The sequence below is a fragment of the Heteronotia binoei genome, chromosome 5, assembly GCF_032191835.1.
Source record: "Heteronotia binoei isolate CCM8104 ecotype False Entrance Well chromosome 5, APGP_CSIRO_Hbin_v1, whole genome shotgun sequence".
NCBI lineage: Eukaryota > Metazoa > Chordata > Lepidosauria > Squamata > Gekkonidae > Heteronotia > Heteronotia binoei.
Genome location: NC_083227.1, coordinates 101613450 through 101637448, shown reverse-complemented (window position 1 = coordinate 101637448; position 23999 = coordinate 101613450). Strand labels below are relative to the sequence as shown.

Below are 23999 nucleotides of genomic sequence, written 5' to 3'. Positions count from 1 at the left end.
GATGCCACAAAATTGCTATTTAAGGCTTCCAAAAATAGAGGCAGTTAGCCCTTTTCATTGTTCAGAGAAACACTACTTCTCTGCCCACCATTTTTTCTCATAGTTTAGCATTCTGTGTTATTTATTATATTCAATTTATATACTGCCCATTCCCTAAATAGGGCTCAGGGTGGCGTACAATGAACTAAAATAACAAGCGCTAAGCAAAAGTTTAAAAACTATAAATAAGCATTCCAATAAAATTCATAACAGCAACACAATTCAAACAGATGGTAATCAAGTTCTAACTGCCACCACCTTGCGGGGGGGAGAGCGGAGAGTGCCAGCCGGGTGGATGGCATCCCTGTCCTCAACCAAATGCCTGATGGAACATGTCTGCCTTAGAAGCTCTGCAGAACTGTAACAAGTCCCACAGGGCATGGATATTACTTGGCAGGGAGTTCTACCAGGTTGGGGACAGGCCCTGGTCGAGGACAGCCGGATATCTCTCAGGTTGGAACTGCAAGCAAGTTCTTATCAGCTGAGCACAATGCTCTTTGAGGAATATACTGGGAAAGGCAGTCCTGAAGATATCTGCGCCCCAGATAGTTAATGTGCATTAAAGCACATTAGTGAACACCTAATCCCTGAAATCCTTCACTTGGATGTCAATATGCCCCAGGTTTTGAAGCATGTTAATCTATTATTTGTTCCTAGCAAGTCCTGTTAGCAAGCCTAAAAGTGTGCACAGAAATTAGGCTCCATTTTTAAAAAACTAAATGTAAATGCAAATAAGTAAATATAAAATATGTATATAAATGTAAAACAAACTCTTTTCTTTAAAACTTGCAGTCCTAAAGTTTGGCTGAAAATTTTGTTTTGTACCTAATGGAGGTTCAAGGATGTAACCCTGCTGAGTTGACCAACCCACAGGATGGAGAAAGGGATCCAAGTAGAACATCCACAAGTCATACTGATCCAAATCTTCAAGTCCTTCATAACGCAGTTTAAGCCTTCCACCAATATTTTCTATTACACTGACTATCCAAGCTCCCAGGGAATCCTTCAAGTGCTGACATTCTAGTCTTGAACCAGGGGCAATTAAGTCCAAGGGATTCTTCCCTCTATGGAGCTGCAGGGGGGAAAAATACTCAGTGTCTATTCACCAGGACTCAAGTGACATTAAGACAAATATTCATTTCCATTGTTCTTGCAGAATTCTATGAAAGCTAGTCAAAGGGTTGAAATTACTGATTTCACTGACCAACATTCCAGAAAACGTGGCAAAATACTGAGAAATTATAGAACAATTTAATTTCAACCTATCAATACATTAGCATTTTAAAAGTAAAATTAGGATTCCATTAAAAATTATTATCTGGCCTGCACCAGCCTCATAGTCAGCCATCACACACTTTTTTATTGAAAAAAATATTTTTGTGAAGACAAAACAATATTTTCATTATTGTACAAAATTTAACGCAAAAAAGACACTGTAGATAACAAAATAGCAAAACAGATTAAAATCGTACATAAAATAATCACTACGAGAACAAAAATAATCATTAAAAACCTATCTTTGCTTTTATCTTTGACTTTTTTGCTACAAAAAGCCATTATTGACAAACTCTTTTGTTTCTTAACAGTTTTCTGCACTGCATCCACAAGAATTTTTCTCTTGTTCTCTTCTTCTATTGCTTTCTCCACTACTTCTAGCATGAGCGGCACCATGTTGAATTCCACCATATCCTTTTTCTCAGCAGTCTCCTTCAAACATTCTAAATGATGCAACCAAATGTGTAGGCAGTCTCTGTTCTTGTCTCAGCTTTTTCAGTTAGCAATGTTTAAACAATTATTCTCTTCTCATTCTGTTCTTGTCTTGGCCTTTTCGGTTTTGCTTCCTTCTCTTGTATACTATCCTTTTTGCTGTCTATCTTAAACCTTTCTAACTCCCCTGCCTTTTCCTTTTGCTCCTCCTCTTTAATGGCATGCTGTTCATCACAATATTACTTGTATGAACATGAGCTGCTCTTCCCATTTGTATGATATTAACATGGTATATCTTGTTTTCATATACATGATATAAAGTTTCCTTAACCATCGGGTGGGTATTCAAAGTTCTCGCTGACATGCTGGCCCTTTCATTGATCAAAATGCATCCTTGAGTTGAACTGAAAGAAATTTGTCTTCTCACTGGGAAGTCATCATATTTCCCCCAAAATGCAGCAATGAAAGGAAAATCCCACACACATTGCATTCATGAAACAAAGAAATACTGACTTTACTGACCACTTTTAAAAAAAAAAAAACTGACAAATTAATGACCAAGATGGAAAAACTGATTTTACTGATCATTTTTCACCTCTGCAAGTCTCTACTATGACTACGAGATCAACTAAACCAGAACAGCGGGAATTATAACAACATAAAATTTGCAGCAAGGAAGCATTTCCTTTTTCATGATTCACAGTACTGCATCTTCCAATTCAATGGGCTGAAAGAAGTTCAGTCAAAGTGATGGTTTATATTGCATTAAGAATCTGCAACTGTTTCCATGTTTTCTTTTTAAGGGACTTTTCCCCAGTCAATTGCTAAGACAAGTGAGCTACAGCAGCCATTAAAAATCTTAATCTATTTTCCTTATAAGGGGATAAAATAATTTAGTCACAATTATGGAGGACCTATTCTCATGGAGCTTTATATCTACTTTGTAAAATGTGGCATCTTGTACTTAACTATTCATTCAATCACACCAAGATTGAAATTTCCCTTCCTTCTGTATTTGTGTATTGCCACAACCTACCAAAACACCTTCATCAACAGCAGATTCCACACAGAGTTTTGCATCCAAATTGGAGCATCCACGTGACATCATCCCATGATAATCCACTGTCTAGGTTTTCCTCTGCTTTGTTGCCATCTTTTTCAAATCTGGCTTGATATGATATTTTTTTGAAAGACTGCAGCCAAAGTAGGTGGAGTAGTGAACCTTTCTGTGGGTCCTGCCATTGGCTCCATTTTCCTTACTTCAGCCCCTAACAGCTATCCCACCCTCAAATACCCCTGGAAAGCTTTTTTTTAAATTGGTGATTGCTAGACTGCTATAGCACAACAACACTGCAATGAGTTACTCCACCACAATCTACTAGCTCCTCTAACTTTCCAGGTTTTTTTTAAAAAGTCTCTAGGACTTTTTGTGCTGCAGAAAGGTTGCATTTTCTTAATTTGTTGTGATTTTCTTCATTTCTTATACCTGCTCTATTATATCTTTTGTATTACACAATGAAAATAGTGAAGAATAATATGAATAAAGTTTCTTTACTGCTGCCAGTTGTGTGTGTAAAACATTTACCCCTTCTAGAAGGTTGGCAGGAGCACTGCAAGCTCCTTTCAGAGACTGCTGCAGAAACTCTTCCTGGTTAGAAATTTTGTCCTTGATGCCTAAAATAAAGAAGAAAAATAAGTTTTATTCTAATAATGCAACAAAAAGACCAAGTTATATTTTTTCTAATGAAGGTCAACAGCAGAGCTCATGTAACTGTTCCCTGAACAGGTTAGCAATATTTGCACTGTTTAGCAACAATAAACTGCAGTTAATATTTTTGAGCAAAACAAACATCCACATTTCTAGAGTCCAGTGCTGGATGGTAGGTGGAAATTGACAAAAGGTACTGAGATATTGCAGCAAAGTGGCATTTGTGGAAGCACGAATGAGGTTTATGAGGAACTGAAGATAAAAAATTCTGCCACAACCCTTAATATGGTCAGATTCAATCAAGTGGCAAAAGGTTTACCAAAAAGTTGTTTCATGGGCTTCTGTTATTCCTGTGGTAGGCTTTTACCTTCAGGCACTCTGAGAGCCTTTTTGTTCTGTTCACACCAGCCAATTGAATGCAGGTCAGCTGTCATGATGTCACACCAGAAGTCAGCTTTGCGGTCCTCTCCATAACCATCATATCGTAGAAGCAGTAACTGCCCACAAGTGGTAATGATGGTGGCTACCCAGTATGTATCTGGGTCAGGCTTAACAGCAACCTCCAATTTCATGCCAGGTGCAAAGCCATTTTGTAGGCTAGTATCCACCTAAGAAAACGGAACTCTGGTTACAATCTGAGCATCTGATAGTACAGCAATATAAAGTTTAAAATACCAGGCTTGAATCATAATGATGTACATCACTCAGAGCCCTGAGCATAAATCTAACATAACAACATAATAAATCTAACATAATAAACAAACAACTTTAGTTTTTAAAAGGATTAACAGGAACTAGGACTTAGAACCTCTGGATCCAACTGCAATCAATATCGAATCAATTCACAACAGACTATAAAACATTTGAATTTGGATATAACTGTGAGGAAACAATAGTAACTGCAGAATCCAGATAGTTTATTCCAGAACAGCTGATTTAAGCAAATTCAGGCAACTCGCTTAGGTAAATAAATGTTATCAGAAAACACTAAATGACAACTCAGAAGGATAAGCAATGAGGATGCAAAGGAAAGTTCTTATAAACTGGCAAACAAAAGCGAACTCCATAAAAAAATTGAGTAGAAGAAAGGATCTGTAATAGACTATACTTTCCGAGACAAAGTAAAAAAGAAGTTAAAAGTGAGTGGGGATTAATGTGGAGCATTAAAAGCCAGCAGTTTCAAACCTATTTCTAGTATGATGTAATTACTATAGCTGCAGCACAGAACTCCAGAATACAGCCCCAATCTAGCAAACATAATAGATCACTGCTTATCACTTTTTCTGCCTCCACCAATTACACAGCCATGCCTCAAAAAACCAGTGAAGTCAGCAGCCATCCATGGCAACAGCCCACAAGTATTTTGCTCAGACATTTTATAGGAAGCAAAGGAGTCTAGAAAAAGGGAAAAAACAGCTCCTTTCCTCATAAAAGAGACCAGTGTGTAAAAAATTGTAACCAATCCACAATATCATGCATATTAAACCAGATTACAACATTCGATTTGTAACCATTTAAAAAGATTACGTGCTACAAAAAGCTAAAAAAAGAATTATTTGGAATGTCATCACACTATTTATTACCAACCTTCAGATGACATTAACTAGGCCAATCATATTTACATAACCATCCACCACATTTGTTTGTTTGGCGGTGGGGTATTACTAATGTGAACATTCTCTACTTGTGAATAAGGGTCACAAGAGGTATGTGTTTCCCTTTCCCCAAATACAGGATATTATAAACTCCAAAGGGCTTTGACACTGAAATTAAAGATATATTTGATTGGAGGGGGGGGGGCGGCGGCGGTAATCTTATTGGAATAAATTTTTTTTCTCTGATCTTAATCAACCATATCTTCCCATAACCCCAAAGGTGTCCCTAAAGGTATGAAAGCCTCTGATTTGTTTATAGCACTCTACAATGTATAGAAGGGAGGTGCTGATATTAGTGTTGGGTAGAAAGCATGCCACACCACTATTGCCCCCCAATTATTTTGGCCCCTCCTCCCCATTCTCAGATACTATAATCAATTAGGGATACCTTAAAAGAGCCTGCTGGGGTAGAGGAAGATATGAGTAATTTCAATTGGTAGGACTGGATAGAAAGCACTTCTTCTGAGTGCTAAAGCATGACAGGAGGGCATTTTTACCCTTCCTATCTCTTGAAGCACAGGAAGTGCTTCAGATATGGAGCAAGTTGATACGATAGCAAGAAACTACTTATCTAGTCCCAGAGTGCAGGGGGTGGGGGTGCTATTTCCAAATCTATCATTTCCCCTTTGCAAATCCTCACTGGCCTCCAAAGTATTCTAATTCTGATCATTGATAGAGATAAATACAATATTGTAAAATCAACAAAGCTTGTCACAAAAACTTCACCGTTCTCTCACTAAAAAATAGTATACTTTAATTTAAAAAGCACTAATAAAGGACCTGATGAAATACTATTACAGAAAAGAAAGACAGGAGAGAGAACTTATCTTACATGGTATAAGCAAGTAAGCCTGGAACAGTACTGTAATTGAGCTGACTTATAAAATTTTTCTCTTGTGAACAAACAGCACCCTCTTATGGTAGCCTGGCAAGCCTGCAATAGGACAAATCTGTTCTCAGCTTTTTACCTATTTATGTTTCCCTATGCTAGGGTGTCCACTGTGAAACTGTGGTATAGCTGAAAAAAATCCCAGGTAACCAGGCACCTGAAATATGATTTCAGATCTGTGTCAGCATTTATATGTATAAAAATCCTCTAGATAATTACATGCAAAGTGTAGTTTACACAAAGCAACAAAAAGCACTGATTTATCCAAAAGGGAATCTTTACTTCTGTAAGAATACAATAGACAAGTGCAGAAATAGATACTGAATAATTTGTGAGCACACAAAAAGAATGTTCTAATTCACTAAAATTTGCTTAAATCCTTGAAACAGCAGTTTAGCTGAGGAAAATTACTAGTACATCTCCACAAGAACTTTACCCACTTTCATTTTTTAAAGCCCTAATACGTCCCAGTACCTCAGTGCTGGATACAGCTTTTTTTTTAAAGTTAGTATAATAAACTGCCCAAATATTACTATTTCAAATACAATAAGATATGCCAACCAGTTTCCAACATCCATTCCATCAAGGACTGCCAGCCTCCAAGGTCGTGGCTGGAGATGTCTCACTATTACAACTCCAAATGACAGAGATAAATTCACCTGGAGAAAATGGCCACTTTGGAAGATGGAATCTTTGGCATTCTACCCCTCTGAAGTCCCTCCCCTCCCCACCGCCAATCCTAATTCCATCTCAGCTTCCTCTGTAATCCCAGTAATTCTTCTACCAAGGCCCATCTACTTGGTGTGCAATGAACACACCACAGTGCATATCAGCAGAGCTATAACCATCGACCTCATTTTAAGACTGAGGCTTGTGGGAAGAATATTTTTGATAAACTAATTTGTTCAGAAAACAAAGGCTAGGAAATAGAATATATAATAAAAAACTTCCACAATACTAGGTGGGAATTCCTATAGTACAGTCAGAGAAGCTCAGGGATGGCCCAGCTTCTATTTCTGAAAGCTTCGGAGCTTCCTGGGTATGACTACTCAAAACCTGAAATTCACTATGCCAAACTAGTGCCTAGGTCAAAAAGAGATAAACTGAAAGAAAAAAAAAATATATATATATATATATATGTTCAGAATCTCACTCTACGTTCTAAGCTATAGAAGAATTTCTCAAAGTAGTGACTTTCAATTTGAGATGTATCCAAGCATCATGAGCTAGGAAAATTTATATTCCAGACTCGTAATTATGAATTTTGGCAACATCACTACACTTTGCTACATTATTAAAATCAATGTATTACCATGGAAACCCTGGAGCTATACTAACCACTAATGTAAGCAGCAACAGTAACATAATACCTTTATTAGGACTAAGAAAGTCACAAAGTCGCAAGCTAGCTTTGCTTCACAGCCCCTTAGGCTAGATACTAAACTCAAAAAGGGGGAGGGGGGCAGAACAAGACGCTGCTGATAAAGTGCAAGATGAAAGCCCCATACAAAATACATGACAACCTTAAAAGTGGTGATCTGAAAAGCTCTAACTAATTAAGTTTACAACCAGAGCAAAAGATTTTTGGTTGCATCAAAGCATACTGGGACAAGGGGAAAAATGAATTGGCCACTCTTTCATATTTCAAAGCTAACAGTTATCTGGGTCTGTCTCTAGCATCAGTAGGAACACAAAGATCTCTTGCAAGGCCGACATAAATGCTCTCCCCTAATGCTGCCTCCTATTGGCATCTTTGATGACACTAAAGTTCAGAACAAGAGGTGTCCCCTCCTACCAGAGTTAGGGTTCTGAAGTGTTTGAAGTCAATAGAGCTTCCTGACAATATGGCTCCGTACAGCTCAAAAGATGTTAAAACAGAGGCAAACGACTATGATCAAATGCTTACTTACATGCTTAAATGAACCGTGGGGTGCTGCAACCGCTCCTGTATCTTCCAAATACTCATCCCAATTAAATTCAGCTTCTTCCACACCAGATCCTGCATCTACAATAAACCAAAACCACTGTATCATTTATCTAATTTAAGACGATCCACTGTTTCTGTCCTTTTAAATCCCTTGGATGTGAAGGAATTTTTCTACATTTCCTTCAGAATAATCATGGAGACCCTATAGGGAGTCAGTACATTAAGAAACCAAATAGTTAATCTGTATCAGTGATTTGGTGAGATTACCCCCCTCCCAACACAGAAATATGCAGTAGTGCTGAGGGGGGAGGAATTTTTTAAGAGTGCCACCAACCACAAGCAGTTTTACACTACAGATGCTGATTAGTACTCTGGATTTTATACACCATGTTTAGTCATGGTTTGGCAACAATGGTTTTGTACTCCCTTCTCCCCTCATAGCAGTTTTATCAATTACTTCTGCCTCAGCACAACCCACAGTTCTTTATTCCATTCAAACTGACAAACTACAGCTTGGCTTTCCAAGCAAATCAGAATTACAATCCATGGGTTGGATCCTATACAGCTGCAAATAGATAAAGTTCACAAAAGGGAGTTTTGCTGACTTTACCTTCCCCCTCCCACTCCCAACACTCCTGATAATCAGGCAGACTCAGGAATAGTGTAGGAGGCTGCAGGCACATGGCTGCAGTCAGGAGACAATACTATCAGAAATTGTCCCTAATCCCAAGAAATGTGTGTGAAAGCTGCCAATTCCCTCCTAGCTGTAGTCGCCTGTGCCACATCCCAGACTCTCAGGAGCAGCCTTGAAGAAAGGGCACAGACGAATGAAGTAGGTCAGGGGAAGGCCACAAAAATCACCTCCATGAAATTTCTGCGAACCTAGGTCTCTAGAGCACGGGTGGCCAATGGTAGCTCTCCAGATGTTTTTTGCCTACAACTCCCATCAGCCCCAGCCAGCATGGCCAATGGCTGGGGCTGATGGGAGTTGTAGGCAAAAAAACATCTGGAGAGCTACCGTTGGCCATCCCTGCTCTAGAGGATCTGCAGTAGTTAGTATCTTGCCTTAGAAAGCACAAACCATACTTTGCCAGTGTGCATTTCACAACAAGCTATGATTTGTGCTAATGGGGACATAACTTCATGAATCACAGTATGCAAGCGGAATAGAGTATGCAAGCTCCAGACATATTCTTGTACTGTCAAGCAAAGGTTTGGCTCCACCAGATATTATCATTTACGAAGTGTTTTCTACTGGGGAGTATGACTACCTTGTCTCCGCCTCCCATTGCAGCCCCAAATGCTGTCAAAATACTGTCTCTGGGAGGGGGTGGTTCCCCCCAATAAATAGCATGAGTGGGAGGAAACTGGCAAAAATGCTCCACCTTTCATCTGCATAAATCTGCTGGATCCAAACCACAGTCCTGCATAATGCCTGAACCACCTCTATGCCACCTGAGCCGATACTGTCGGTCAGCTGGCAGAAATGTGGATCTTGCAAGTCTCAATGCGGCTTCAGTATGCTTGGCACCCAAGGGCATTTCTTCAGGGAAGCCTATTTAAAGAGACACAATGTGCATCTCCATTGTTATACAGATCAGAAGACTGTGAAAAAACAAGCAAAACAAAGAAACAGAAAACTGACAGCAGTTTCATCTGCAAACAGCATGAGAAAACAACAAAATGGACATAAGAAGTAGGAATGTTAATGTGAAGACAGAGAGGGCAGATGCTGCAGAGTCGTTTCTGAGTCAGGTACTCAGAACTCCTAATCCTTCCCATTCACAGTTGACTTGCAGCATATGTCTGTAACCAGTATGGTCCTGATGCCACAGCAAATCAATCCTTAAATAAATAGAAATATAGCTCACTGTGCCTGATTGTGCTTTTTACTTTCCAAGGCTGCATGTGAGGGTTTTAACTTCAATAAAGTAACTTCCCAGCTAGGCTTCACAGTTGAGGCCTTGGGCAGTTTTATCTAGCCCAGATCCTCATATTCCAGATGCTCCAGTTATAATTTCAATTCACTTATTGTTTTTATGAAGGGTTGTATTCTTCTCTGTCACTCAAATTCTATACTTATATAGTGCCTGGAGTGTTTTTATGAGAAGATGGGCGATATTTTAGACAGTTTATTAGCTTTACAACATAACCAATCCACAGTCACTTAGCAAACAAAACCTGGAAGAGGGGGTAGAATTTTTGCAATTAATGTATTTTTAAACAAAGACAATTTAAAATGTCATGCTTAAAAAGTCACCCTTCCTTATCCTCAACTTCCAGATGCTGCCTAATCAAAAAGGTCTTACACAAACATTTTGACAAAAATCAGGGGGAAAATAAATAGTTATGAGCACCATAACCTCCAAATGGACAAAAGATGATAAACAGAAATATTCTCAACAGCAACTATTTCATTTCAATCTATATACCTTCATATAGAAAGATAAGGGCAGAGTAGGTTCTTGTACACACTTACAAAACCCAACTCTCATTTAAAGATAAAACATTTCTTCAAGCTCAAATGACTGAGAGAGGCTTAAATATGTAGTGCCCCAAATATTAAAGAATCACTAAAAGTAGAAGGTCAGATTCTATGACAGGATTTTGTTGTTCCAGAAAAAAAGACTGAACATTCAAAATAACCAAAATGTGGGAGAAACATATTATTAGAAAACGATGTTTCACTGTTCTTAGGAGATGTGACTAATATAAAACCAAGTTAACTTATTTAATTTCTTCATACAGTTTTCTAGTCCCAGTGGCTACATTTGTTATATTGCTCTGTCACATATGTATATGTCCAGATGAGCATCAGATAAAACTATAGCAAGAAACTAAGATGCACCTTACTACAGGTAATACATGACAAATAAATACTGGGTGGGGCTTGTTATTAGACAGCAGAATGCATAGCATGGCTTGCTTAACCATTTAAGGATGAACTCTTCCTTTTCACAGGAAGTGAAGTGGACAAAATAAAAGTTATTCAACATTAATGAAAATATTTTAATGCTTTGTGTCTCTCTTCACAGTAGATTCCATCATTCACATTAAACACATTGTTGTGTGGATTCTTTTTCAGCATATTTATCATCTGAAATAAAAGACTATTTATGCTCAAAATGGATCAACATGTTTTAGGCCAGGAAATGTGACGCTGCAATAACCTGCAGTTACATTTTAGATATAGAGCCCTGTGGTACAGGGTGGTAAAGCTGCAGTACTGTAGTCCAAGTTCTGCTCATGACCCGAGTTTGATCCCGGCAGAAGCTGGGTTCAGGTAGCCAGATCAAGGTTGACTCAGCTTTCCATCCTTCTCTGAGGTTGGTAAAATGAGTACCCAGCTTGTTGGAAGTAAAGTGTAGATGACTGAGGAAGGCAATGGCAAACCACCCCATAAAAAAGTCTGTCATGAAAATGTTGTGATGCGACATCACCCAGAGTCAGAAATGACTGGTGCTTGCACAGGGGACTACCTTTACCTTTTTAGATACTGAACTGAAGATGCTGAATCTGAGGAGGAGGGCAACCTGGAATGGGACTTCCAATAGTGGTGTGTCCCTAACAAGTGGGAACTGGCAATCTTCCACCATATCCTGCAGCAGTTTACACCCACAGGTAACTGAGAAAAAGGAATTAAGTCTGTAGTGTTTGACAAAGATCATGACTGAAGACCATGTTGCCACCTTGCATATTTCCCTCCACTGTGGCTTGATGATTGAAGGCTACAGTACTGGCTGCACTTCTCACTGAGTGAACTGTGATCCCTGCTGGAACCAAAATGCTGCTTGCCTTGTAGGCATGGGAGATGCACTGATGAATTGTGTATCTGATGGCTGATCTGGACATCATCTTCTCTTATTTGAGCAGTTAATGAAATGAAAAGAGCGTCTTTCTGATGGATTCTGTACAGTGGGTATAGATTTTGAAGGCCCTCTGGAAGAGACAAAGGTGGGATCTGGCCTGAGCACCACTGTGTCCTTGTGGAAGACCAAAGGCCTTTTCTGGCTGACATGGCTCCTAGTTTCTACACCCTTCTAGCTGAAATCACTACAGTGGGAAAGAGGGGTTTTGAGCTCAGTCATTTTAGGGGAAACCTTCCTTAAGAACTCACAAGGAAGATTAGTCAGAGCTAAAGAACTATATACACTCTTCATGAAGGCAATCTGTGGACCACAGTAGAATTGATCTGTGTGACCCCCATAGAGAAAGCAGAAGATACGAGGATGTCTAGTTAAAGGATGCCAGCTACATAAGGTAATATTGTGGCAATAGGTGCTACCTGGCAACCAATTGTGGATGTACATTTTTTTGGATGAACACCCTCTGAAGAAGGGCCAACTAATGGCCTGGGCCAGGGTCAAGGGGTTTGACATGCTTGTACTGGCACTACCTCAAGAAGGTTCTTTACTATGTAGTATTGTTAATGCATCTTGTGAAAGCCCTCCTGGGAAGCCATGATGGTCTTTGCAACCTCTGAGTAGTCAAAGTTCCAGGAGCCCATTCCTTTCAAAAGCAATGTGGTCAGGTGCAGCCACTCTGGATTTGGGTGCCAAATCAGCCCCTGCTGTAGTATGTCTGGGTTCAAGTAAATCTCCCAGGGGGAGAGTTCCAACAAAGATGGAAACCAAGTCCTTTGGGGCCAATCTAGAGCCAGAAAGGTTACCTCCATCTGCTCCTGACATATCTTCCATAGAGCATGGGATCACTGGGAGGGGTGGAGGGGCACACAGTAGGTCCTTGGGTTATGGAAACATTAGACCACCCACTCATTCTGATTGAGGGAGATGGGGAAGAAAAATATCTGTACTTGATGACTGGATGCAGAGGCAAACAGATTTACTTCTGGAATTCTAAACTGAGCTGCAATTAGTAGGATGATTTTCCATTTGCTGGACCATTTGTTTTTGTCAATGATCTGTCTGCTCAGCAAGTCTGCTTGAATGTTCAGGAGTTCCTGGATGTGTTCTGCTGAGTGGACAATAGAAGTTTCTCCACTCAGATAAAGGATGAATCAGACCTGGAGCCCCTTCTCCCCACTTGATATGGGCCTTGGCTGAAAAATTACCCATTCTGATGAGTACACGCCAGTCCTTAATGTCTGCCCAGATGAAGGTGATTGCTTTCCTGACAGCTGTGAGTTCCAAGATGTTGATGTCCATTGTCTTTTCCTTTGATGTTCATATGACTTGGGTTGGACAGCTGAGCAGTGATGCTGCCTAACCAGAGAGACTCATGGTCTGAAAAGTTGCAGGATGCATTCTGAGACACAGGTTTGGTCAAGGCATGTGATGTGCTCGAGAGCAGAGATCAGATAACTATGTTTACTGTCCTCAGCATTTTTCCATGGGCAAGCACAAAGTTTGCAGTGCCTTGTTCCCTATTAACCATCCGGGTGTGCCCAAAAGGTCAAGGAGCAAGGCAGAGCCACTTCATATAACCTATGACTTTATGATGAGACAAAGAAAAATTAAATTCTGGCAAGAAATTCAAAATGAAGGAAAGAGAATCCAGTAGCTGATACATTATCAAATGGTATCCAATTTTTTTTTAAAAAAAAAAATAGCAAAAGATGGAGGGAGGCCATTAAAGAGAGAAAACAGCATTTGAACAATTAATCACAGGAGAATTAAAACATTTCTTAGGAAAATTTTTATAAAATGCTATTGCAATATGAAACAGAAACAGAGCAAGTTACTGTATGGTTATATGGATGAAAAAATTGGAGACAATATTTCTATGATCTAGTGGGCAAACATATGACTAAAGAAATCAAATTTACTCAGTTTCAAATATTAAGGGGGAATTGGTATAAAATGTTTTTTATATGGTACATAATGCCCAAAGAAACTGCATCAACGTTTTATTACACGGGATGGACGTGTAAGAAATCAAGACAATATTGAATAAAGATCCATGAAGAAACATAAAAGATATTAAAACTTAAGTTTGAGATGGACACTAAAAATATATTATTAAACATTTTACCAAGTACAACAATACACAGTGAATTATTTAAATATATGGTAATGGCTGCAAGAGTGACATCTGTGACAAAATGGAGGGCGGGAAAATGTCCAGAACTGATGGAATGAAAGAATAGAGGGTGCAAAGGCAAAATTAACATTTTAGGCAATATATGTTTTTAACAATGAAATGTTAGACGTGAAGTACTGAGGAAAAGATAGAATAAAATTAAACAGAAGCAAAAACTTAAGAGCATATATAAATAAGTCTTATGCAAGCAAGTAAGCTCTGACTGACAATTGTAATAAATAATTTATTGTAGTATAGTATGGTAGTGAAGGTATGAATTAGATATGGTAGTTGATCATAGATGATTGTCCATTTTCATGTTTATGCGTATGCAAGATGACTGTCTAGCTATAAGTATAATTGCAGTATCAGGTTTATTGTACCTGTAGAACTGAAGGCGGGATGATGTACTGGCATGGGGGCCTCTTAAAAGGGGCTTCAGGTACTTGATCACTCAGCCCTCCTTTGATCTAGTCTAATCCAAATCAAGGTGTAACAGGAACGAAAGGATTTCCTATTGTCCCTCTGCAGACTCTTGGGAATGGCCCTCTTATTATTTCCAGTTTCCATCAGGATTTTGTAAAGACATTCGCCAAACGGGCTTCCACCCTAGAGTAGGCTATTACTATGGGCTTTCAATATGGATCTGAAGCCATAGACTGCACCTGGCCATCTAGTAGCCACCATGGAGCAGGATGAAAGGTCAATGTCTGGAGGTAGATATCTGCCAGGAAGGTGACCACCTTGAGAACGTGGTTAATGCCCTCTATTTCCCTTTGGTTGTCGCTGTGAGTGAGTTGGACCCAGCTTTAGGGCCCACAAAATGGCTACTCTAGAGATGAAGGTGGAGTTAGCTGCTGCCCCAATGATCATTGCACTGGCCTCATAACACTACTGCAGTGCATAGTCTGCTTTTCTGTCCTACTATCAGAGCATCTACTAAGGAATCCTGCAAGAATACTATATATAGCATGAGAACACAAGGCATAAAGTTTTGGGGTGATCAGCAATTTCTGAGAGAAACTCCCACCTATCTCTTTGATTCTGACTGTGATGATGGGCTGCCCTGGACCCTGACAAGGGTGGCAGTGGAGGAAGAGACTTGTGGGCTGCTTTGGTGGACCACTGAGAGCTAGGATCCCAATAACATGAAGCATGCCCCTCTTACACCTAAAGCCTTGCTTGTAGGCAGGTGAAGGGGACCGTGAGTTGGAATGCTTGGATCCCTGGGTGGGAGGGCAGAGCTCTTGCATGTCTTGCAGCTCCTCCCTCATGGCTCTCTTTAAAGATTCCATAATCTCAGCCAAGCAAAGATCCCACCTGCTCACAACCTCAGACAGGGGCAGAGACAGCACCTTATCCCCTAAAGACCCACTGTTGTGGTCAAGGAGTCCTTCTGAATCAGTGGAGGGTCTAATGGAGAAGCCTGGCATGCCATCATAGCCCTTCAGGGGTTGAACTGGCAGCCAAGGGATCCAGGGGGCGTCTAACAAAGGAGGCTGGTATACCATTGCAGCCTCCAAGGGCTGAACTGGCAGCTGAGAGAGCCATTTTCACCTGAGGAGCCATTTTTATGCCTTTTTCTGGTGCTTTTCTTAAGTGGTTCTGGGCTAGACAGTGATGGCAGGGCCAGCCCTAGACTGCCTGGCACCCTAGGCAAGGCTAACTTGCAGTGCCCCCCCCCCCGATAACATCACTGAGTCACATGGGGGCACCCAGGGGTGGAATTCTAGCAGGAGCGCCTTTGCATATTAGGCCACCCCTGATGTAGCTAATCCTCCAAGAGCTTATAAGGCTCTTTTTTGTAAGCTCTTAGAGGATTGGCTACATTAGGGGTGGCCTAATATGCAAAGGAGCTCCTGCTAGAATTCCACCCCTGGGGGCACCCAATTTGGCTCCCCCAGAAGGCCAGAGCCCTAGTTTGCCTAGTGGCAGGGTCGGCCCTGAGTGACAGAGCTTTCTTCACAAGAGACAGAAAGAAGGAGAGGGTCTCCATTACTTCTCCCCAGAGTCTTCAAGGCTTGCCACTGGGCCATTCTCTTCCATGCTACTCCAAGGAAAGAGAGGGGGAGCAGAGAAAAAATTGCGAAGACAAAAGAAGCAGCAGAGCCAAGAAGAGGTGTGAAAGAAGGTGCAAAGAGAAAGACAGGACAGGCCAGGTTCAAGAGATTAGGAAGCTCTCCCTCAGGTATGAAATCTGATTGAAAATCAATTTTTAAAAAGAGCTAAGCTCCAAAGGTGGACACCCTAATGAAGTAGAAAGCAAACTGATCCTGGGAGACTCCCACCTAGGAGACAGGAAGCTAAAAAGTTTAATCCTGCCTCCCTGAGCAATAGATGGGAGTTACCCATTCCAAGATGCCTTCCTCCTTAGAATGAGAATATGAGTTCATCTAAGTGAAATGAACCCTGACTGTTCCCTGGAAGGTCAGATGCTGAAGTTGAAGCTCAAATACTTTGGCCACCAAATGAGAAGTGAGCACTCACTGGAGAAGACCCTGATGCTGGGAAAGACAGAAGGCAAAAGAAGAAGGGGACAGCAAAAGATGAGATGGCTGGACAGCAATACTGATGTACTGACAGCATTACTGATGTACTGATGTAACTAACACAAATTTGAGCAGACTTCAGAGGATGTGTGCGTTTGCAATAAAAAAGGCCAACGCCATGCTGGGAATTATTAGGAAGGGAATTGAAAACAAATCAGCCAGTATCATAATGCCCCTGTATAAATCGATGGTGCGGTCTCATTTGGAGTACTGTGTGCAGTTCTGGTCGCCGCACCTCAAAAAGGATATTATAGCATTGGAGAAAGTCCAGAGAAGGGCAACTAGAATGATTAAAGGGCTGGAGCACTTTCCCTATGAAGAAAGGTTGAAACGCTTGGGACTCTTTAGCTTGGAGAAACGTCGACTGCGGGGTGACATGATAGAGGTTTACAAGATAATGCATGGGATGGAGAAAGTAGAGAAAGAAGTACTTTTCTCCCTTTCTCACAATACAAGAATTCGTGGGCATTCGATGAAATTGCTGAGCAGCCAGGTTAAAACGGATAAAAGGAAGTACTTCTTCACCCAAAGGGTGATTAACATGTGGAATTCACTGCCACAGGAGGTGGTGGCGGCCACAAGTATAGCCACCTTCAAGAAGGGTTTAGATAAAAATACGGAGCACAGGTCCATCAGTGGCTATTAGCCACAGTGTATGTGTGTATATAAAATTTTTGGCCACTGTGTGACACAGAGTGTTGGACTTGATGGGCCGTTGGCCTGATCCAACATGGCTTCTCTTATGTTCTTAAGATAGGAGAGCCTGGCGTGACTTTGTCCATGGGGTTGCAAAGAATCGGACTTGACTGTGCAACTGAACAACAAAAACAATCAGAAAATGGCTGTCCATCTGATTGGTCAAAATGGTTTAGTCAACTTGACCAGTCAAAGAGATGGTCAAGTATTTTAAAACCACTAACCTCATAAGAATAAAAAGATATCAAAATTGCAACGAGTTAAGAACTCTTAATATTGGATATTGTTTACATGTGAATAATTCACTGACTAGATCTTGTCTTTGGCTCTTATCTTACAATTTAAAAAAACAAACAAACACACAAACAGAAATAAACCAAAATAATAATAATTAAAATCTAATGGCAGTTGTGACAAACAATTTACAAAGTGACATTCTTTCCTTCACAATATTTATCTAGCCAACTGACTGGTTGGGCTAAACGTGTTCAGATTCACTGCTATGTAATGGTAGGGGGTTTTTTTGGGCGGGGGGGGGGGGAGGTCTTTTTTGAGGTTGTATGCATATAGAGTTTACATGTTATGTAAGCACCCTTGTGGAATAAATATACATGAAGAGGAACACCACAGTCCTGCATACATATGCAGTACATTTTACTTTACCTACAATTTTAGCAGTGGTTTATTCATGCCAAATTCTGTCCAGAATGTATTAACAGCAGAGAAGATACTTGTTGAAACCCAGCGTTCTGTAACTACAATACCTGTCTCCTGCTGCTGTTCTCCATTCATCTCCACAGCAATCTGGCAATATTCCTTGGTAGCTGTAAAAGTTGCTGGAGCCACCTCAGTCACTGCTTTGAACTCATCTGGTCTCCACTGTCTTTGTTTCTATATGCTTCCAGGATAGTCAGACAAAAACTGTCAAGAAAAATACAACCATGTTTGTTTTTACTTGCAACCCAAATGTTCAAAGCTGACTGCGATCACCTTCCATAAAAAAGGTCCAAGAGAAAACAATGGCAAATATTTGGCTAACTACCCATTTCACTTCAAGAAAATGTATTACTTTAACACAATTTGGGAATATTGCAGCAGTATTATTGTGATGCAGGGTTTTTAAAAAGTTAATTATTCCTTTATCATTCTCTTCCCCTTCCCACCAGTTTAAATTATCCTGCTTTATATTGCACATATAGAATATTAACAATTATACCCTGTGCTTTTGCAAGAAGTACCATATATCTGAGACATTCTTTACCTGTGAAATATTATTATAGCTTAAATAAAAAATTTAAGAACAATTGGAACGTCCTTGATGTACAGAAGTAACCTTATTTTATTGTGTTGTACGATACATTACATCCTTCTGTAACTGGGCTACAGCTGCTGAGTGAACCAAATGCTAGCAGGCCATAACATTTCACAGTTTGCTCACTGTGATTTTAATTTAGCAAGATCTTTTAAGACATCAGGATCAACTAGTGTCACTGAATGGTTCACCCTTCCCAAAACTTCCAGCTAAGACCATGGTCCAACACATGCTTTCTTGGATTTCTTGGAAATTAGCCCTACATTTAAACAAACACACACAGGATTTGGGACCTACATTTAAACAAACACACACAGGATTTGGGCAGCACATCATGTACCTATTCACTTGCCTGTTTTTGCACCATTAACTAAGAAGCACCCATGTTTACACAGCATGACTATCATATGCTGTTGCTTCACTTAAATACACAGTGTACCCAACTGTATGTGTGTAGGTGCCATCAAGTCACAGGTGACTTAAGGTGACCCCAAGAAGGGGCTCTGAAGGCAAACGAGAAACAAAGATGGTTTGCCATTGCCTTGAGAGCCAGCATGATGTAGTGGTTAGGAGCAGTACCCTCTAATCTGGAGAACTGGGTTTGATTCCCCTCTGCTCCACGGTTAGGCTGCTGGGTGACCTCAGCTCCCCAGAACAATTCTCTCAAAACTCTCTCAACCCCACCTACCTCACAAGGTGACTGTTATGGGGAGAGGAAGGGAAGGAGATTGGAAGCTGCTTTGAGACTGTGAAGAGTACTTTTCCTCTGAGGAAAGGAGGACATCTTGGTGGGTGATTCCTACCATCCACTTAAAGAGGCAGGGATGAGTTTTTTCTCCCACCCTTCAGTTCTGGGAACTCCAAGAGCAGCCAATCTCCTCTAAACTCTATATAACTAGATATAATATTAATGTATTTTATTTATTTTATTTTATTTATATCCCACCCTACCCCACCAAAGCGGGCTCAGGGCAGCTCACAGCATAAAAGTTCTAACAATAAAATTCAGAATTAAAATACAATAGCATTAAAATACAAAAATACAATAGCAATTTACATAATTAAAACATTAATAACAATACATCAATCCAACAGTGTGCTATCTATAGACTTCCTTCAGTATTTTGGTGCCGGTCAGTTATAAGCCAACCGGAAGAGGACTGTCTTACAGGCCCTGCGGAACTGTCCAATATCCCGCAGGGCCCTGACCTCTTCCGGTAACTGGTTCCACCAGCAAGGGGCTGTGATTGAGAAGGCCCTGTCCCTGGTTGACTTCAAGTGGGCCTCCTTTGGCCCGGGGACTACAAGCAGATTTTGAGAGCCAGATCGCAGTACTCTCTGGAGGACATATGGGAAGAGACGGTCCCTAAGGTAGGCAGGTCCTAGGCCACATAGGGCTTTAAAGGTAATAACCAGCACCTTGTACCGGACTCGGTATATTATTGGCAGTCAGTGCAGTCCTCAGAGGCCCGGCTGAATGTGCTCCCGTCTAGGGAGCCCTAATAACAGCTGAGCGACGGCGTCCTGCACTAGCTGCAACTTCCGGGTTCAGCACAGGAGCAGCCCCATGTAGAGGGCATGACAGTAATCCAACCTTAAGGTGACTGTTGCATGGATCACTGTTGCCAGATCGTCCTGCTCCAGGAAGGGAGCCAACTGCCTCGCCCACCTAAGATGAAAAAATGCGGACTTAGCAGTGGCTGCAACCTGGGCCTCCATAGTTAAGGCAGGCTCAAGTAGTACCCCCAAGCTCTTGACCCTGTGCGCCATTGTCAGTGGCACACCGTCAAGAGCTGGAAGGGGAATTTCCCCTCCCAGACCACGGCGACCCAAGCAAAGGACCTCTGTCTAACATCAGTGAAAAAATAAATAAGAACAGATAAGTGTAGAACCATTAAGGCAGGTAAGGATCCTGCAGATAACTGGTTGATTGGTTGGCTGATTAGTTGGTTGGCAATAACTAGGGAGGGACAAGATGCCCCCTTTTCTCAGAGAAGCAGCCTTCACGGTAAGTATCCAATGGTCTGCTCTCCCTCTGAGATAGAAGGCATCTTGGTAGGACCTTCCATAGCAGTGTCCTCACTTTCTGGCTGGGTCACTGTCTTCTGCGTCCAATATATGCTGAAGCACTCTTCTGCTGAATGTAGGTTTGGCTGAATTGAAGGAGTTAATCTTGTAGCAGCATATAAAAGTCTAGATGCATGACCATGTTGTCGCCTTGCATACTTCTTTCACTGTGTTCGTTTTACCAGTGGCTGTACTGGTTGCTGCACTTCTCACTGAATGAACCATAATTCCATTCAGTACATCCAGCTTGTGAAGCTTGTATGCTTCTGTGATACAAGCCTTGAGAGACACGCTACTGGCTGATTTTGACATTCTGTCTCCCATGTTTGGTAGGGAGAAGTAAATGAACAATTTATCTCTTTTTCTGATGTGTTCTGTCCTACATATGAACATCTTTAGTGCTCTTCTGACATCCAAGGTATGCCATGTCCTTGGGTGACTGGGGTTTGGACAGAAGGATGGAAGGTCAATTTCTTGGGATCTATGGACCATGGAGTTCACCTTTGGCAGGAAAGTTGGGTCTGCTCTCGATATTACTTTGTCTTCGTGAAAGATACATAACTCAGGTTTGAAGGAAAGTGCTCCGAGCTCTGACACTCTTCTCGCAGATGTGATGGCTACCAGGAATAGAGTTTTCATTCCCAGCCACATCAGTGAGAGCTCTCTAATTGGTTCAAATGGTGATTTGGTGATGACTGATAGTACTGTATGTACTTTCTGGGTTGGAAATCTAGACATCTGTGGAGGATCTTTAAGAGATGCTCCCTTGATAAAATGACAAATGTGTGGATGTCTTGATAGACTGATGCGCTTGGCGAAATACTATGACTTGTCTCCTAAGTGGAGGCAGTTATTCCGCTTTATCTCCAAGCAATCAAATTTAACCATGCTAGTTTGGGATGCTGGAGTGGGATGCATGTCTGCTGATACAAGGAGTCTTAGCAGGGGATCTGTTGACATATAGAGTACTGCCAAAAACAATGGACATTGAAGCCAAAAGGGAGCCACTAGAATGATCTCTGCCTGTTGTTCTGTGAACTTCGTGATGAGTTTTGGTAGTATTGGGATTGGTGGGAATACATACAGTAGACCTCTCAGCCAGCTCAATGTTAAGGCATCTGTTCCCCCAGCCAGAGGGTGATGGAACCTGTGAAGTATCATTCCATCTAATGGTTTGTTGAAGATGAAAAGAGATCCATCAGTATAGTGCCAAAGGAACCATTCTCCCTCTTGGATTGTTTGTCATCTGAGCAAGTCCACTGGGATATTCGCAGTTCTCTTGATGTGCTCTACTCTGATAGATGGCAGGTTCTTGTCTGCCCACATTAGGATCCTCGTCGCTTCCTTGTGAAGCGTTGTAGATCTAGAGCCCCCACTGTTTGTTGACGTAAGTCTTTGCTGCTATGTTGTCAGTCCTTTTCAAAACAAATGATTGAGCTATTTTGTTTCCAAAATGGAGAAGAGCTAGGCAGATGGCTTGAAGCTCTAGCAGGTCAACTGCTAGTATCCATTGAACCTGTACTGGTATCCTGTCCAGCGTTGCCCCCCATCCAGATAGGCTGGCATGTGTAAACATTTGCTTCTGGGATCCAATATTTCTTGCTCTGGAGGTTCTTGTCCACTAGATGAAGCTGGAACCAAAGCCTCAGTGGAATATGGATTGATAAATCTTCTTTTCTTAAGATCTGAGCTTGGAAGGGTCTCAGAAACTGTTGAAGGAGTTTAGAATGAAATCTACCCCACTGAATCACATCTATGTTTGAAATTAAGAGTCCCATCAACACTGTATCATTAGCAATGAGGACCTGCTTTGAATTACTGAAATAGCTATATCTTTTGTCTTCTTCACCGTTTTTGTCTGTGAGAAAAAGACAGTCAGTTGTAGTGTTTATGAGCACACCTAGGTGTTCCAATCTCTGTGTAGGTTCTAGGAAGCTTTTGTGTAGATTTATCAGGAACCTGTGGGCTTGTAAACACTGAATGGTTTTTCTTTGTGTCTTACGTTGACTTGTGACTCAAGGTTGTCCAGCTAAGGGTGGATGTGTACTCCTTGTTCTCTCAACTTTACAAATGGATTGATTAGCACTTTTGAGAAAACCTGTAGATAGACCAAAGGCAGAGCTCTGAACTGAAGATGGTTCTCTTCCACATAGAAACAAAGTTATTGCCAGTGACCCTGAAATATTGAAATGTAGAGGTAAGCCTCGTCAGGTCTATTGAAGTGAGGTACTCTTCTGGTTGCAAAGACTCAGTGATTGATAGTAGCATCTCCTTTCTGAAATGGACAAACGCCAACACCTAGATTTCTCTAGTATGACTCTCTTGCATCTTGGTTATCATGGAACTAAAACAACAGTTAAGCAGAGACTTTGGGACACCTCCCTTCAATTGGATAGAACTCAAGCCCATCTCATCTTGGCAGTGGGGAATCGCAATCAAAACTTTGCTACATCTACATACTTCTATATGTTGGAATTCCTGAAACATCACAGAGCTTTACTCTTGCCTGACTACATGTCCTTCCATCTGCCCTGCTTGAAAGGAGATATGCCCGTATTCCATATGAAAAGCATCTCTGTCCATGCCATTCTGGTATGGTGGAAACAAGTGAGCATATCCTTTTATACTGTCAATTTTATCAGAACATTTGAAATGTATACATTATTCCCATTATATCCAAGTACCCAGGTAGAGCCAACCATTTTTATATTTCTCTCCTTCTTGGAGATCTCTGTAATGAAATTACTTTTAAAATAGCCATATTTTGTACCCATGTACATTCCTACTTCGTCGCCCTGACATGTCATCTTTCTGGGTGGCTGCCAGTTCATTGGGTGCTTTAATAGCACCTGCCCTTCATTCCGAGCAGCTCCCACATCAACATAGTGGCTTATGGAGGCAGAGCGCTCTTCACAGTCAGGGTTTGTGTGCACAAAATGGCCACCACTTGAAGTCAGGAGGCTTGGGCAGGCCATTACTATAGTTGCCTTCTGCAGATGGCAGTTTTTCATGCCTTTTCACTACTTTTAGGAGATGGTAAGCCTACTTGGGTTTTTGTCCACCTGCACAGAGGCTTCACTTCCTCCCACTGTAAGAGGAGTCTCTAATTCCTCTTCAGAGAGGAAGTCATTGCTACCCTTTCTTTGCTCCATGGCTCCAGTGGCCAAATAGATGCACTATGTAAGCCTGTTGTTATAAAATGGCAGCTAGGGGGTTGGCCTTCATTCTCTGGTCTTTGCTCGCTTTTACCCAGAATTGGGGAGTGACTGGGTTAGAAAGAGTGGAGGTTAAGTGAACAGGAGCAGTTAGAGAAAGTTAAGAAATAAAGGAAGAGAATAGGAATTTAAGGGGGAAAAAACCAGGTTGCTTACTTGTAACTGATGATCTTCAAGTGGTCATCTGTGCAGTTAC

General features: G+C 41.1%; 1 protein-coding gene across 1 annotated transcript in view; it reads right to left on the bottom strand.

Annotated features, from left to right (window-relative positions):
• Positions 1-23999, bottom strand: part of SFMBT1 (Scm like with four mbt domains 1) — a 157743-nt gene that overhangs the window by 47132 nt on the left and 86612 nt on the right. Inside the window, exons 2-6 of the mRNA XM_060239926.1 lie at positions 17974-18130; positions 7909-8003; positions 3822-4062; positions 3332-3420; positions 865-1111 (exon numbers count right to left, since the gene is read on the bottom strand). Coding sequence (XP_060095909.1) covers positions 865-1111; positions 3332-3420; positions 3822-4062; positions 7909-8003; positions 17974-18001 — 700 coding nt within the window. The 5' untranslated portion in view covers positions 18002-18130. The remainder of the gene's footprint in view (positions 1-864; positions 1112-3331; positions 3421-3821; positions 4063-7908; positions 8004-17973; positions 18131-23999) is intronic.